The 18,202-nt window shown below is 38.0% G+C and overlaps 1 protein-coding gene across 2 annotated transcripts in view; it reads right to left on the bottom strand.

Annotated features, from left to right (window-relative positions):
* Positions 1 to 18,202, bottom strand: part of EYA3 (EYA transcriptional coactivator and phosphatase 3) — a 145,334-nt gene that overhangs the window by 10,554 nt on the left and 116,578 nt on the right. For both annotated transcript variants that reach the window (XM_012645996.1, XM_012645995.1), the window contains 6 exons: positions 15,412 to 15,495; positions 13,252 to 13,341; positions 10,717 to 10,775; positions 8,482 to 8,642; positions 6,144 to 6,258; positions 4,994 to 5,115 (listed from right to left, as the gene is read on the bottom strand). In XM_012645996.1, the coding sequence (XP_012501450.1) occupies positions 4,994 to 5,115; positions 6,144 to 6,258; positions 8,482 to 8,642; positions 10,717 to 10,775; positions 13,252 to 13,341; positions 15,412 to 15,495 (631 nt within the window). The remainder of the gene's footprint in view (positions 1 to 4,993; positions 5,116 to 6,143; positions 6,259 to 8,481; positions 8,643 to 10,716; positions 10,776 to 13,251; positions 13,342 to 15,411; positions 15,496 to 18,202) is intronic.

The following is an 18,202-nucleotide window of genomic DNA, read 5'->3' as shown; positions in this document are numbered from 1 at the left end:
ACTGGCTATGTCAAGGTTTTTGCCTATTTTTCTATATTCTATATTTGCAATTGCTGCTTATTGATTTGCAGGAATTCTTTACAGATTCTGTATACTAATTGTCAATTAAATGTTTTACAAGTATCTTTTCCCAGTGTATAGCTTGTTCTGCCTTCATACTGTCACCTGGTAACTGATTACTTCTCAACCTCTGCTGCTATTAATACCATCTGGAAGCCACCCAACTTTTCTACCTGCTATCCTCCTCAAGACTCTTGAGGAGGGTCTTAGTGAGACTAATCCATTTAAAATATCAGTCAGGCTACGTGTGGTGGCTTATGCTGGTGGCTTGTCGCTTGATGTTATCTTTCGTTGTATATAACGTTAAAAGCTTCATGAAATCAAAATGATCATTTTCTTTTTTTTTATAATACGTTTTGATGTTTTAAAAAGAGATCCTTCCTCACCTTAATATCATACTAATATTCTTCTATACTTTCTTCTAAAAATTAAAGCTTTGCTTTTCATGTTAAATTTTTTTAGAGACAGGGTCTTGCTCTGTCACACAGGCTGAAGTGCAGTGGTCCGATCATAACTCACTGCAACCTCCAACTCCTGGGTTCAAGCAATCCTCCCACCTCATGTTAAGTTTTTAATCTACTTGCAATTTATTTTATGAATGTAAAGAAGGAAAACAATTCTGCCTTTTTTCCCCCATGTGGATAACCCAATTATCCTAACACCATTGACTGAAGGTAATGTCCAGGAGGACAGAGAACTTTTGTCACTGCTGTGTTCCTAGTGCCTTGGCAATGCCTAGCACACAGCAGGTACCATTATCATTTTTCCTCATCTAATGGATCATTTCCATCTACATATAAATTTGATATAATTTCTCTTATGAATCTTATAAATCCTCAGGCCCACATACCCCTTCCAGCTACTGCCTTATTTCTGGCTCTTCTTTAAACAAATCTCCTCTAACAATACACAACAACAATATAGTTGTATCATTGCTGTCTCCAACTCCTCTCTTTCCATTCTCTCTTAAACCCATTCCAATTAGGGTTTCATCCCTATCACTCCACTCAAACTGCATGTCAAAGTTAATGACCTTCAAGTAGTTAAAAACCACCTTCAGTTCTCAGGTCTCATTTGACTCATCAACAACATGTGATAGAGTTGATCACCCTTCCTTTGTCTTTCAAGACACCATTCTCCTCATTCCTCAAGGGCAATCCTTCTGACACTTCTGCTGGGTCTTCCTCATGATCCAAACATTTAAATATTAGAGGACTCCATGGCTTAGCTCTCGGACCTCTATTTTTTGCTATCTGCATTCATTTCTATGATCTCATCCAGTCTTAAATAACCATGTGTACATGAGAACTCACAAGTTTGTATATCTAGTCAGTACCTCTTGACTTCCAGAATCAGATATCCAACTGCCTACTTGACATCTCCATTTGGAAGTTTAATAATAATTTCAAATTCAACATGTCCAAAACTAAACTCCGAATCATTCTTTCACAGTCTTTTCCATCTCAGTGAATGACATCTTCATCCTTTCAGTTGCTTAGGCCCGAATCCTTGGAATCATCCTTAACTTCTTTTTTTTTCAAATCCTACATCCAAACTATCAGCAAATCCTGTCAGTTCTGCCTTCATACTGTCACCCGGTAACTGATTACTTCTCAACCTCTGCTGCTATTAATACCATCTGGAAGCCACCCAACTTTTCTACCTGCTATCCTCCTCAAGACCCTTGAGGAGGGTCTTAGTGAGACTAATCCATTTAAAATATCAGTCAGGCTGCGTGTGGTGCCTTATGCTGGCAATCCCAGCACTTTGGGAGGCAGGAGGATTGCTTGAGGCCAGGAGTTCGAGACCAGCCTGAGCCAGAGCAAGACCCCATCTCTACCAAAAAAAAAAGTGTAAGTCAGATCATGTCACTCTTCTGCTCAAAATCTTAAGTGCATTTCATTCTCTAAGGCCCTACAGAAATTCCCCACACTCTCCTTTAACCTCTCAATCTTATTTCCTACTATTCTTTCTCCCTTGTTCTTCCTTGAACATGACCCCAACTTTTCCCACTGTTTCCTCTCCTTAGCAGTTCTTTCCCGAGACATATACTAATGGCTCATTGCCTTACGTCCTTGCTCAAAAGATACCTGTTCACTGAGGCCTTCTGTAACTCCTATTTAAAACATGACCTACCTTTGCTCCCTGACTTTTTTTTTTTTTTTTGAGACAGAGTCTTGTTCTGTTGCCCGGGCTAGAGTGAGTGCCGTGGCGTCAGCCTAGCTCATATCAACCTCAAACTCCTGGGCTCAAGCTATCCTTCTGCCTCAGCCTCCCGAGTAGCTGGGAATACAGGCATGTTCCCCCATGCCCGGCTAATTTTTTATATATGTATTTTTAGTTGCCCAGATCATTTCTTTCTATTTTTTAGTAGAGACGGGGTCTCACTCTTGCTCAGGCTGGTCTAGAACTACTGACCTTGAGCGATCCACCCGCCTCGGCCTCCCAGGGTGCTAGGATTACAGGCGTGAGCTACCGCGCCCGGTCCCTGACTGATTTTTATCCACAGTACTTATTACCATCTGACATATTTTGTTTTACTTATTCAACGACTGTCTTATCCCATGGGGCAGGGATTTTTTCTTTTTTGTTAACCGCTACATCCCCAGTACCTAGAACAATGCCTGGGACATAAAAGGTGATCAATAAATATATATATATTTTTTCTGATCAACCTGCACCTAGAAAACATTTGTTGAATGAAGGAAAAACACAAGTGTCAATAGGATTTGGTGGGCTTATTTATGATCTCCACAGATACTGGGATATAAAGAAAATTAGATCTATTTTTTATGTAAAAAGCTGATCAACAGGCATGTAGTACAGATTGGAAAATGAATGACCACAGCTCATGTTTAAACTCCAGGACCCTGCTTACCTTTGCTACAATAGGGAAGTAGGGACTACATACACAGACTAAAAGATATGGGGCCAAGTGGATGGTTTCCCCAGAGCACACACAGAATTAGAGTGAGACATTCTTCTGTCTTCTCAGCTGCACAAGTAGTTTTGTATAAACCTGATGCCAACTAATTAATCCAGCAAATAATATGAGTACTTATTACTTTATACACTTGGTATTAAATATATTTTTAGAGGTTAAAAACTACCTTCATATATGTAGTCTCATTTGATTTTCACAACTTCCCAATAGATTTTCAATTACATGAGAAAACTGAGGCTCAGGAGGTAAGATAATTTGGCTAAGGTAAGAGTCAGTAAATAGGGGAGCCAGGACTTAAATCTCACTCTGTGATTTTTATTTTCTTTTCACTTTGTTAAAAAATTGTGGTAAAATATGCATAACTTATAATTCACTAATTTAAACTTTAAAAAAATTTTAATTGTGATAGAAAACACATAACATAAAATTTACCATCTTAACCATTTTTAAATGTATAGTTCAGTAGTATTTAAGTATTCTCACACTGTTGTCCAGCAGTTCTCTAAAACCTTTTCATGTTATAAAACTGAAATTCTAAACCCATTAAACATTAACTCCCTATTTCCTCCTTCCCTTTAGCCTGGTAACCACCATTCTACTTTCTGTTTCTAAGAATTTGACTACTCTAGGTACCTCATGTAAGTGGAATCATGCAGTATTTGTCTTTTTGTGACTGGCTTATTTCACTTAGCATAATGTCTTCAAGGTTCATCCATGTTGCAGCATGTGTCACAACTTTTTTCCCTTTTAAGACTGAATAATTTGTATGTCTATACCACATTTTGTTTATTCATTCATCTACTGATGGACATTTGGGTTACTTCTACTTTTTGGCTATTGTGAATAATGCTCCCATAAATATGGGTGTGCAAATAATCTCTTTGAGAACCTGCTTTTGGATATTTGGATATATCCCAAGAATCTGAGACTTAATTCTTTTAGATATTTACCCAGAAGTAGGATGGCTAGCTCATATGGTACTTCTAATATTTATTTTTTTTGAGGAGCCATTATACAATTTTTCATAACAGTTTCATCTTTTTTTTTTTTAAAGAGACAGGATCTCATTATGTTGCCCAGGCTGAATGTGAACTCCCAGGCTCAAGCAATCCTCCTGCCTCCAACACCCAGGTAGATGGGACTACAGGTATGTGCCATTGTGCCTGGCGACATCTGCATTATTTTACAGTTATGCCAACAGTACACAAGGTTCCAATTTTTCCACATCCTCACCAACACTTGTTATTTTTTTTTTTTTTTTGAGACAGAGTCTCACTGTGTTGTCCGGGCTAGAGTGCCGTGGCGTCATCCTAGCTCACAGCAACCTCAAACTCCTGGGCTCAAGCGATCCTCCTGCCTCAGCCTCCCGAGTAGCTGGGAATACAGGCATGTGCCACCATGCCCGGCTAATTTTTTCTATATATTTTTAGTTGTCCAATTAATTTCTTTTCTAATTTTGGTAAAGACGGGGTCTCGCTCTTGCTCAGGCTGGTTTCAAACTCCTGAGCTCAAACGATCCGCCCGCCTCGGCCTCCCAGAGAGCTAGGATTACAGGCGTGAGCCACCGCGCCTGGCCTACACTTGTTATTTTTTGACAGTAGCCATCCTAATGGGTGAGAAGGATTTTAACCATTTTTAAGTATTCAGTTTAGTCCTTGATTTTAAATCTAGTGTTTTTCCTATCATCTATTCTCTGACAAAAAGACAGAGCAACTTGAAATGAGGCAAACATAGATTTCTAAGCTAGATATTATGTTCTTTCAAATATTATAAAAGATATGTTTACGTAACTAACTAGCTGTTAGGCCTCGAGCAACCTATATAACTGCTAAGCCTCAACTGTCTTATCAGGAATATCGGAAGACTGTTGTGAGGATTATAGATACTATATATAAAGTTTCTAATAGAGAGGCTGGCAAATAATAGGCATATCATGAGTAGAAAGTTTTATTGTAAGACCAGTGACAAGAAACAGAATAGAAACCATACCAATTTTGGTAGCACTATAGATGTTTTCAATAGGAAATATTTCTCCTAGTCCATAAAGGAGAACCTTGGCCAGGGCTGGAACCAGCTGGGTGGTAGTGATCAGAACATTCACACAATTCTTTCTACAAGGGAGTAAGAAGAAAAAGAAAAGAAACAGATGAAACTAAACTGACCTGGAGTAAGAATTCAAATGGGTCACCTCTTCAGGATCTAATTATTAAAAATTAACCTCAAAGGGCCTGGTATGATACATTCAGTACCAATGTTCAGCTATTGTTATTATTATGCTCTTATTATTTCAGGTTATTTATTTTCTATATTATTAAGAGATCCTACCCTTTTTTGTCTCTCAGTGGACACAGAGCAGCAACTTAATTCTTGCCTAATGATCATTCTAGCTCACAAACACTTGTTAGCAAATACTACCAACCGGTATCATTGATACCATATTTCAGAAAACAAATAGCAAAAAGCTCTCAGGTGCTGTACTATTTTATCTGAATGTAATTCAGTCTGTAAATGAGATACGATTTAAGTTCTCTCTGCTCTTCACACAACAGCAACACAGATTCTATAATACACATTGATTTTACATGTCCTTTACCCTCACCGGATATCCAGCCCTCAGTGTCAGTTTTACTGTTTACTAGGTTGTACATCTGGAATTCCTGCTATAAGGGAGGGAGCAATAGGATACTGGTGTAGACATGGCTACATTTATTTCCTGGTCTAAGCTTCATGCTGATAGCTCCTTAATCTGCTTACTGTGCCCTTTTTCTTTTGATTCTTGCCTTTTTCAGTGGGACTGAGTACACTTCTTGGAGTTTCCTACACTTAGGATATTCGTGATATGTCCCTAGGCCCATCTCCTGGACTGGAGATTATGGGTTACTGAGTTTTAATTTTGTGAGCAAAAAGTAAGGGGAAAGAAAAAGGATTTCATGTATAAATCTTCTCTGAAAACTCTAAGGTATTCTGTTAACATAAAATGACCTTGCCTCCCACCCTAACCTAAATACTTCCCTGCAGCAGCATTTCGACTTCTCTCTCCCCTATCTCAAAATCTATGTTAGGCAACTGCCTGTCCTGGGCTGGGGTAGTAAAGAGTGTCTCTCTGAAAAGATGAGACCTAAAAGAATCATTTCCATACCTGGACTGGATGAGGAGTAAGGACTTTAGTGCAGTTCCTAACCAGGAATCTGTTAAAACTTCAATTTCTGCTCTTAATCTCTGCAGTGCTTCCTTTCTCTGGGGACTGAGGAGGCCTTTGGGAATAAAGGCAGACATGTTTATCATTTGACAACACATACTTGCTGATACTGAGAAAGCCACTTCTAAATTCAATTTAAAAATAATGTGAGTCACTAAAATATTTTCCTGAGCTAATATATTTCTCTTCTTAGAAAAATCTTAGAATAGTGCTCCTTAAAAAGCCATTTTGACTTTCTTCATCAGAATGTTTTGTTATGGGGCAAGACAACAATAAAATCAGCTGACAGAAACATGACTGCGTTCCGGTTCAGGCTCCCTTTTTCCTCACTAACCAGTAACATCACTTGCAGACCAGTGGACCACACTTTGAGTGGCACTGCTTTAGAACATGACATCAAGAACCAAAGTGGGAAAAATGAGTATTACAGCTGGAGGAGTCCTCAGCAGTTCTAATTTCTTTCTAAAGAAACCAAAGTCCAAGGGAGAAAGGGGTCGGGTCTAAGCTTACATATAAGTTAGTAGCTTTTTGTCTCAGGAAGTCTTTCTATTACTATACACGACTCCATGGTGACTGCACTTCCACCTGTGTCAGAATATGTCAACTTGAGATTCCAGGGTGAATGAGCAACTCTCTGTACTGTACTTACTTCTGAAACAACTCCAGCTGATAGACTAAAATACTGCGTAAGACTAGACAATTAAGCACAGAACAAAACAGAATTTGATGGGAGCTTGTTGTTGGACACTTGAGTTAAAATATTCAAATAAATCTGGCTCTGAATTTTCTGTAGTGAAGGTTAAAAAAAAAAAAAAAATTCTGTTAGCTATACTATTCTATTAGCAATACTCCATAAAAGCAGAAGGCATTTCTGTGAGGAGAACTTGGAGTATAATCTGTTTTGACTGATGGTTTCAAAATGCAAGCCTAGAATTAGATGACTCTTATTTAACATTTTGGATAAAACAACAATAAAACCAGTACCTATATGTCACATACTTAATATATGATGTGGTACTTTTGTTAATTCATATTGTATAAAACATACAGCTGGACATTACTTTTTAATCTGTTCCCCAAAGTAGGCTCAGGGGATTCTCACAGAGGGTTAAAGCACTTTCTTTAGGAAACCAGGTGTAGGCACTGGGCAGGGAAAGGATCAGATACTTAGGTTATATATGAAAACTAACAAAAAAAAAAGGCTAATGTCTGTGAGAGAGGAAAAGTATAACAAAAAGACTTGGAATTGCCAAAATAAAAAATACTAGTGCTAAATCATGAGAAGAAATAAACAATAAAAAGGGGAATCTGAAAAAAGTAAATTAGATTCCTAATGTCTGGAAGCCCATGATTTTTATCTGGTTTTAGAGGGCTAAACAGAAATGAACCAAACTGAATTTTAAAGCCAACTGAACTACACTCTGCACCACCCTGTAAGGCAGCATGGTGCAGTTAAAGGACTCTTGACCTGGAGTAATATACCTCATGTACACTTCGTGGGCATGTACATCTTTGAGGGTGATGGTTCACAGTTTTAAGTATCTTCTCATAAGGGTATCTCACCAAAAAAGGAACACATGAATGTAAAATGCACTGGACCAAAAGTTAGGTTATGGATTCCAACCATGGAAGGGTCACAAGCTTGCAATGTGACCATGGGTAAGTTGCCCTTACTACCCTGTGATGGACATCAATTTTCTCAGCTGTAAAATGAGGAATTTGTATTAGATTTCTAATGTCTCTTCTAATTTGACCAATCTGTGATTCATTAATTCTAAATAACAGAATTTTAGGCATAGTGGCACCTGGTATTTGAAATATTTCTGGACAGAAAGAATTTCCAATGTGCTTCAAATCATAACACATTGATATTGCCATCCTACAATGCTGGACAAATTTACTAACTAGTTCTACTTGACTTGTCCTGATGGTTATAATAATCAGCCAAAAAAATGTGGCACCCTAATAACTAGTACTGACAGTAGTCGTCACTGAAGAATAAAACATATCATCAAACATAATCTGTGGAACATGTGTCCTTTAAAAAGGCATTTGTCTAAGAGAATAAGAGAACTCTGCAAAGTTAAGCTAAGTCCATTAGAAATGCAGAACTTCCTCCTCAAAGGTTTTCAACCAAACATCCATTTTTTTATAGAGTGAACATGTTACTGTGGCATAATTCATAAGCAGTTGCCAGGGGAATCTAAGGAATCCCTGGAAAGGAAAGCAGGAAATCAGAAAGAAACAGAGAATTAGACTGGCTGTATGCCACACTTACCACCCACATTGCTTTTATGCTTATCATAGATTTCTCTCACTTTTCGGTAGCGGAAAGCCAGTTTCCTCATCCAGTCCACACCTCCCTGGACACCCACAGAGGAACCATGGCTGCCACTGCCTCCTGAGCCACTGAAACCATCTGTTGAGAAACTGTAGTTGCTGCAAAGAGAGAGGATAATGAAAATTAAAAATCTATATACAGTATGGGGTTTTTGGTTGAGAGCCACCTGCGATTCTCTGTCTTGTTCCTGGTATCTCATAATGGTTTTAAGAATCTCCTCCTTTAATCTTCGTATATCAGAGTCTATCTTCCATTAGTCCTCTTCCTCACCTCTATGAGTTCTATCAAAGAAAGGATTTGGAGGGGAGGAAGAAACAATTCAAGCACTAGCATTCACTAGAGGTTGGCCTGGGATAAAGCATCTTTTTCATTAATGACAGACAATACCATACAGTGAAAAATGCAGAATATAAAATTTTGTCACACACACACACACGATTGCAACTATGTAAAAAGGAGAAATGTAAAAAAATAATGGAAGGAAATGACCCGAAATGCCAATAATGATAAAATGGCAGATTTTCCCCCAGTGATCTGCTAGTTAGTTTATTAAGTTCATGGGTCAATGTCAGTAGCTTCAAAGTAGGTCCACAAATTCTTTGATACTCCTCTCTTCTAATTCTGCTTGCCTTAGGTATGGGCTATACTTAGAATATAAAAAGAAGGTGGTGAAAATGATAGTGTTAGAATTCAGAGACTAAGCTTTCTCTTGCTCTCTCTTGGAGCGCTTGCTCTGGAAGAGGCCAGCTGTCACATGAGAGCATTCAAGCTTTCCCGTAGAGAGGCACATGCAGTGAGCAACTAAAGCCTCCTGTCATCAGCGACATGTGAGAGACTCCAGCCAACATCTTGATTCCAACTCCAGAGATCCTGATTAAGAACTATGTAGCCAAGACACTTTCAAGTTCCTCACCTACAGAAACTCTGAGATAATAAATATTTAATTATTTTAAGCAACTAAGCTCTGCGGTAATTATTAGACAGCAACAACAGGTAACTAATACAGTTATACAAACTGGGAAGGATTAATATTTCATACGTAAAGATTTTAAAAAGACTGACAGAATTAGAGATAACTTGGTTCACCCAAAAGTCAAAATAAAGTTCAGTATGTTAAGAGTGAGACTCTGTATTTAAGAAAATAAAGCTGCCGAGGCATAAAATAGCCACATGTATAAGAGGAAAAACAACTGGGGTTCACGGTGGATCACAAACTGCTTCAGATCAGGCTTTTTTCTAAAAAGAACAGTAAAGTCTCATAAGAATGGTGCCTTCTGTGGCTGTGCAATGCCACAACATGCATAATTGGATGCTGCTCCTGAAAGTGAAACCTTTCAAGCTTCTCAGCTCTGTCTGACTGAGTTCATACGAAGGTGGTATGTCCAGTTCTGCTCTGTATTAGAGAATTCCTGGAGGGAACACTGAATTTTAGGGTAGTTACTGGGAAGCACATTTTAATTATGCAAAGGGATAAACATTAAAACAAATTAATATGAAAAAGACAGATGTGACAGTCTTTTTTACTAAAGGTCTTTAAATATAAGCTAGATAAATTTTGGATCATTCTTAGCTAAGACTACTAGACCAGAAGACAATAGCCACAAGAGGAATAAGGAGACTTGAGCAACCATTTTGCCACTGAGACCTCACTGGTATGGCTTTCACTATAATAAAATGTTTAAGACTGTCTTCCACAGGGTTATTCCTGACACCATCAGACTCCTGCAGTTAGTTTCCTTGGTGAAATTTTAGATGCTTATTTGCATCTAAAACTACCCAGTCTGGAAGCACATTTTCTCCTGACTGAAAATCTGGCCAAAAAGAAACTAGTATATCCTTCACTTTGGAATGCTTCTCCTCATCCTGCCATTGCTACCTATCCTTTAAGGTCCTGCTCAGATGCTACTCCACTGAGAAGGCCTCTCCATTGTTGGCACCACCTGCTCCTTATTCCCATCAGAATTACTTCCTTCTCTGTGCTCCACTGTATTTTCTACTGTCACCTTCTCACACTGTATGTCATAGTTTACCATGTTTGCTTCTGTGTCCTCTAATAGATTGTGAGCACTTTTAGAGTTGTATCTTATTCATCATCTTTGTTTTCCTCCGCACCTACACAGATCTTGCACATAACAGGTGTACTGATGTTCAAGACATCATTGTATTTATCACCTCAAGTCTTGGCCATTGTCATCAGAAGCCACATCTTCCACATGTACCTGGTCACACTCCTGTTAAAAGACAAAACACACTATTTCAGTCCCGGGAGTAGAAGAGCTATTATTGCTACGACATATTGTAAACAGATCACATACAATGGCAGGATGATGAAATGTCTTATGGTCTCTCTTACATGTAGGTGATCACTTTCACACCCCTTGCTACCCAACTTCTTTTATGCCTGATTCACATCCCACAGTCTTCATGAAATTTTCCTTAACTATCCCATCCCTCAGTTCTGCTCTTCTGTCAATAGTTCATTTCTCCAACAGCTGATGGGAATAAGCACAAGCTCCCTTATACTTCAGGTGTATCTACGACCTACACTAGACTGCAAGTCCTATTACACTGTAGGCCTCTTGGGGCACGAGCCACATCTTACATCTCCTTTGTATCCCTCTGGTCTAGTCCAATGCCCTTATGAGCATGTACCCAATAAATTTTTGTAAATGAAACAGATGCTAGTAGAGCATGGTATCAAAACTGAGAATGACTGAAACAGAAATTTATAAATTCAAATTTAGGAGGCAGAGAGGTCATCTAATTCAATCTCCTCATGTTCTAAAAGTGAGGTGAAATGATTTTATCAAGGTCATACAACTAGTGAGTGGTAAAAAGAGAATAGAAAGAACCTAAGTTTTCTGCTTCTAATCCAAGGTTCTTTCCACCAAGCCCATGCTACTACTGATATAAATGCCACCCACTGCCTAACTCTGATGGATGTACTCCTCTAATACCACCTAGGGTACCTGCATCAGAATCCTCTGGGGAAGTTTTTAAAAAATGCATATTCTTGGGTCCATCCCAGACCTACTTGAAATCAGAATTTCTGGGATTGAAGTCCTAGAATCTCCATTTTTATGAAGTTCCCCAGGTGATTCTTATGCCCCCTAAAGTTGAGAACCACTGACCTGGGGGGCAGGAACACATTCAGGTCAAATTCTTCACAGAAATTTCAGTCCTGAGTGAGGACTATGTCTAGAAAATCATTACAAATACAATTTGGCAATAATTATTGGCACATAGTAGGTTTTCAATAAATGTTTGCTGAATAAAAACTATGATGTCCTAATTTAGCAATATGTGAAGCTGAGGGAAACTTAAAGTATTAAGGAGTTCAGACAAAAGTACTGAAATTTAGAGCCCTATTGATTTAATTCATTGGAGAATTGTCTATTGAGAATTAGATTCTATTTTTTAAAAAAAGATTACTTTATATTTCTAAATGCTATCTTATTTTACTTTAAAATGTTTACTATTTTCAAAAACTAGGTAATGTATGTAGTACACCGCTCAAAATTCAAAAGGACGTGAAGTGTAGAGTCTCCTTCCTCTCACCTCTGTGTCCCAGCAACACACTCCCCTCCCCAGACACAATCACTGTTAATAGTTTCCTGCATAGGATGACTGCTTAACTGAGGCCCAGAATGGGAACATAACTTTCCCAATCTGAGATTCATGCTCTGGTCTTCCAACTCCCAGTGCTGTGCTCTTTCTGCTACACCAGGTTTATCACAAAGATGAACTCAAATGTCAAAGCCAAAAAATGTCCCCATTAAGCTCTTAGTGTTTCTTAATTTTCCTGGCACCTAACTAAAAAATGATTCTGTACATCAAGGTTAACCTATATATGAACAATAAACATGTATAGAATATAAAGGGTTAGAATAACCATTTATAGACTTGACAAATTAAGACCCTATCTTTTTTTGGCCCCATCCCCCCGAGACTATCTTTTAAGAAGCTAAAATTCAAGAAGAGTCAAAATATAACTGAGGGCCGGGTGCGGTGGCTCATGCCTATAATTCTAGCACTCTGGGAGGCCGAGGCGGGCGGATTGTTTGAGCTCAGGAGTTCGAGACCAGCCTGAGCAAGAGCGAGACCCCGTCTCTACTAAAAAAAATAGAAAGAAATTATCGGGACAACAAAAAAATATATAGAAAAAAGTAGGTGGGCATGGTGGCGCATGCCTGTAGTTCCAGCTACTCGGGAGGCTGAGGCAGTAGGATCGCTTGAGCCCAGGAGTTTGAGGTTGCTGTGAGCTAGCCTGATGCCATGGCACTCACTCTAGCCAGGGCAACAGAGTGAGACTCTGTCTCAAAAAAAAATATATATATATATAATTGAGAACAAAAATAATCAAGCCCATCTTACATACATTATTTAATATGGATTAATAAATTGGAATATTGGTTTACATGTCAGTGTTTTACCTGATAGGCTGGCATGTCCCTTAGTGCTAGATTACTGCCAAATAAGCTAACAAAAATCAAATTTTTGAGCCAATAAAATTGAGGGCCAGAACCAAGACTGTGGTGACACATCCATGGCACTATTTCTCTAAGACTATATATGCTTAAGTGGCCACCTGATCTCTCCATACCTACCCTCTCACTGTGTTTCTTCTGAATACAATAAGCATAGGCTTTAAAACAGTTATTGAACAAAACTTCTCACCAAAGCACAGAAACAATTTAAAATGCTTACCTCTAAATCGTTGAAAAATAGATGTGTATCAGCCACTTCAAAAATCATTTCTTCCATTGTTAAACCTGAGCCAATCACTACTGTTGGGTCCTAGAAGACAATTAACAGAAAAATTTCTTTGTCTTGGTAATCACAGCACTGGTTCTAATCTTCAAGTATTTCAAAATTATTTGGGGTCAAGGCCAAAACAACACAAGCCCACAATAGTGCTTCAAACTATAACTGATACAATTTCATTTACAGTTACAGGAATCCAGGACTGTGCAATAGAGAAGATACGGACAGTTAAAAATTTGAGGACTTCAGTTTCTAGAAACTAGAAACTATAAAAGTAAATGGGGAGAGAGGATATATTTTTAAAAACCACCTCTATGCTTTGCAGTCAAAATTATAGCCATCATTCCCTTTGGAGCTCTCCTCCTACTTAAAAAAAAATTCACTGAATTTTTGGGAAATTCCCTGTTCCAGAGTAAATTCTAACTATTGCTAAAATATTGCTATTATAATACTCATTATCTTCCCTGCATGTACACACACATATATGTACACACATAAAACATAACACTAAAAGCCAGTTATCTGATAATCTCAACAATCAGGAAGAAAAGCTGCAGAACCAAAATATTTGCAAGAAAACCAATGCAAGCTGCTTAAAAATGAACCATCAGTCTTTCAGTTAGAGGCTGTATGCTCTTATTTTATAAATTCTTGAAACCAGCTTAGTTACGTAGCTTACGAGCTTATGTCAGTGGGCCAGCCTAAATACTATAAGTCTATGGAAAATACTCCTAACAGAAATACAAAATAACTGGAAGTAGTAAGATGGCAAAGTAGGCAGATATTATATTTGAATTTTTATTTTTAGGGATGGGGATCTTGCTATGTTGCCCAGGCTGGATGCAAACTCCTGGGCTTAAGCAATCCTCCTGCCTTAGCCTCCCAAGTAGCTGGGCTACAGGTGCGTACCACTGTACCCAGATGGGGACAGATATTTTTATAAAATTTATTCACAGAAATATGAGCTTTGAGGTAATTTAGTGTAGAAACACACAGCCTTAATCTTCTTAAAACAGCTCATCCTTCTGTTAAAATTGTTGTTTACAGCTGGGCGTGGCAGCTCATGCCTGTAATCCTAGCACTCTGGGAGGCCGAGGCAGGAGGATTGCTTGAGCTTAGAAGTTTGAGACCAGCCTAAGCAAGAGTGAGATCCTGTCTCTACTAAAAATAGAAAAAATGAGCTGAGCATAGTGGCATGTGCCTGTAGTCCCAGCCACTTGGGAGGCTGAGGCAGGAGGATCGCCTGAGCCCATGAGTTTGATTTGAGCTAGGATGACGCCACGGCACTGTAGCCCGGGCAACAGAGCAAGACTCTGTCTCAACAAAAATAAATAAATAAATAAAATAAAAAATAAAAAAATTGATGTTTACATTGAAGATAAAGCAAGTTAAATTTTGTTTGGTATATTTAGTTTAAAAAGGCATATAATCTATTTTAGAAAGACATTTTATCTATATATTTTACTCATACATACCTGGCACATACGTGGCTAAATGAAATGCTCAGTTTGGGCTGTTAAAAGTGTCTTAAGGTATAAAAGATCAGTCTTTGGATTATAATCCCGAGACTCTACTCTGTTTTGGGCCTCATTCCTGTATTTGCTCCGTTGCCCAGACTGGAGTGCAGTGGTGTGATCATAGCTCACTGAAACCTTGAACCCCGGGCTCAAGCGATCCTCCCACCTTAGTCGCCCAAGTAATTGGGATTGCAGGTGTGTGTCATGTCACCGTGCTCGGGTAATTTTATTTTTGTAGAGACAGAGTTGTGCTATGTCGCCCAGGCTAGTATAAAACTTCTGTCCTCAAGTGATCCTCCTGTCTTGGCCTCCCAAACTGCTGGAATTACGGGCATGAGCCACTGCACCGGGCCATATACTTTAATCTTCATAAAATGTCACTCTCAAACAACTTAAGCTTTCAGCACTGGTCCTAGCAGTCTCTAGCTTTACCATGTAGACTGCCTGGTGCAAGCCATCTACTGAAGTTTTATATGGAAAGTGAAAGCCAAGAGGGTAAGATGGAGGTAGCAGAGAAAATCATTTTAGTTATGTACCTATGTAATCCAGAAGAGGGACGGTTACAACAAAGGAAGACTTAAATTACCTTTCCATACTTTTGGGCATAAGATCCAGTAAGAAGAGAGTGGAAGATGATGATGGTTTCATCCAAGTCCCACAGAAATACCCGCTGAGAGAAGAAAATATAAAAAATAATGAATATCTTTTCCAATCACAATGGAATAAAACAAGAAATCAATAACAGAAGGAAAACTGGAAAATTCACAAATATGTGAAAATTAAACAACACAATCTTAAACAACCAATGTGTCAAAGAAGAAATCAGAAAGGCAAAATTAGAAAATACTTTGAAATGAACAAAAACACAACATATTAAACTTACGTGATATGGTGAAAGCAATGCTAAGAGGGAAATTTATAGCTGTAATTACATATGTTAAAAAGAAGATCTCAAATCTATAACTTAATTTTATACCTTAAGGAACTAGAAAAAGAAGAGCAAAATAAACATAAAGCCAGCAGAAGAAAGAAAATAATAAAGCTTAGAGTGGAGATAAATAAAATAGAGACTAGAAAAATAATAGAGAAAAACAATAAAACCAAAAGCTGGTTATTTGAAAATATCTACAAAATTGACAACCTTTAGCTAGAATGACTAAGGAGAAAAAAAAAAAAAACACTCAAATTACTAAAGTCAAAAATGAAAATGGGGACATTACTATCGATTTTTACGGAAATAAGGATTAAAAGAGACGCTACGAACATTGTATGTCAACAAATTAGATAAGCTAGATGAAATGGTCAAATCCCTACAAATACACAATAGAAAGTACCAAAACTGACTCAAGAAGTAATAGGAACTCTGATAAGCCCCATAACTAGTAAGGAGATTGGAAAAATAATTAAAAACTTCACAACAAGAAAGCTCAGGAACAGATGGTTTCACTGGTGAGTTCCACCAAATATTTAAAGAATTAACACTAATTCTTCTTAAACTCTTCCCAAAAATGGAAGAGGGAACACTTCCTGACCAATGCAATCAGGCCAGCATTACCCTGATACCAAAGTCAGACTAAAACACTATAAGAAAACTATAGACCAGATCCCTTATGAAAATTAATATAAAAATGCTCAACAAAATAGTAGCAAATCAACACAACCAAGTGACATTAGTTCCCAGAATGTAAGGATGGTTCATTCAACATATAAAAATTAATCAAATACACATTAATAGAGGGGGGAAAACCCACATGATAACCTCAATTGATATAGAAAACACATTTGACAATGCTCAATAAACTACAAATAGAAGCAAATGTTAGGCAGAGCGAAGTAGCTCATGCCTTTAATCCTAGCACTCTGAGAGGTTGAAGTGGGAGGACTGCTTGAGCTCAAAAATTCGAGACCAGCCTGAGCAAGAGCAAGTCCCTGTCTCTACTAAAAACAGAAAAATTGGCCAGGCGTCATGGTGCACACCTGTAGTCCCAGCCACTCAGGAGGCTGAAGCAGGAGGATCGCTTGAGTCCAGGCGTTTGAGGTTGCAGTGAGCTATGGCAATGCCATCGCACTCACTCTATCCGGGGCAACAGAGGGAGACTCTGTCTCAAAAAAAAAAAAAAAAAAAAAGCAGCAGCAAATGTCCTCAAAGTGATAAAGGCCACATATGAAAAATCTACAGCTAATATCATATTCAGTGGTAAAAAACTGAAAGCTTTAATAAGACAAGGATGATGTTTTTGCCATTTCTGTTCAATACAGTGCCAGATATTCTAGCCAGAGAGATTTGGCAAGAAAGGGAAAAAAGGTATCCAAATTGGAAAGGAAAACATAAAATTATCTGTTTGCAGGTGACATGATCTTATGTGGAGAAAACCCTAAAGAACCCACAAAATATTGTTAGAGCTAATGAATGAATTAAAAACATCAGCTGTCTTTCTATACATGTGCCATGAATAATTTGAAAAGGAAATTTTAAAAACAATTCCATTTACAATAGCACCAAAAAGAATAAAATACTTAGGAATAAATTTAACCAATGAGGCAAAAGATGTGTACACTGAAAAGTGTAAAATACCGCTGAAGAAAACTAAAGATATACCTAAATAAATGGAAAGATCATGGATTAGAAGACTTAATATTGTTAAGATGACAACACTACCCAAACCAATCTACAGATTCAATGTAATCCCTATCAAAATCCCAATAGTATTTAAGAAATAGAAAAACTCATCCTAGGGTGGCTAAAAACAAAACAAAACAAACAACAACAACAACAAAAAACCCATCCTAAAATTCATATGGAATCTCAAGGGACCTCTAATTGCCAAAATAATCCTGAAAGAGAACAAAGTTGGAAGATTCACAATTCCTGACTTCAACACTTACAACAAAGCTACAGTAATCCAAACATTGTGTACTTGGATTAAGGACAGACATATGGACCCATGGAAAAGAACTGAGGGTCTAGAGATAATGCCATATACATATGGTCAATTAATTTTTGACAGGATGCCAAAACCATTCAATGGGAGAGTGAAGTCTTTTCAACAAATGATGCTGAGAAGAAGGACATCCATATGCAAAAGAATGAAGTTAGACCCTTACCTTACTTACACCATGTACAAAATTCACGCAAAATGGATCACAGACGTAAATTTAAGAGCTAACCAATGAATATCTTAGGAAAACAGAAGAAAATCTTCATGACCTTGAATTCTTAAATATTACACCAAAAGCACAGCAATAAAAGAAAAATCAGATTTCTTAAAAATTAAAAAATTTGTGCGGCCGGGTGCAGTGGCTCACGCCCGTAATCCTAGCACTCTGGGAGGCCGAAGCGGGTGGATTGTTTGAGCTCAGGAGTTCGAAACCAGCCT

The sequence above is a fragment of the Propithecus coquereli genome, unplaced genomic scaffold (assembly GCF_000956105.1).
Source record: "Propithecus coquereli isolate 6110/MARCELLA unplaced genomic scaffold, Pcoq_1.0 Scaffold239, whole genome shotgun sequence".
Lineage (NCBI taxonomy): Eukaryota > Metazoa > Chordata > Mammalia > Primates > Indriidae > Propithecus > Propithecus coquereli.
Note: the sequence above shows the minus strand (reverse complement) of the source record. Positions and strands in the feature narration are given on the sequence as shown.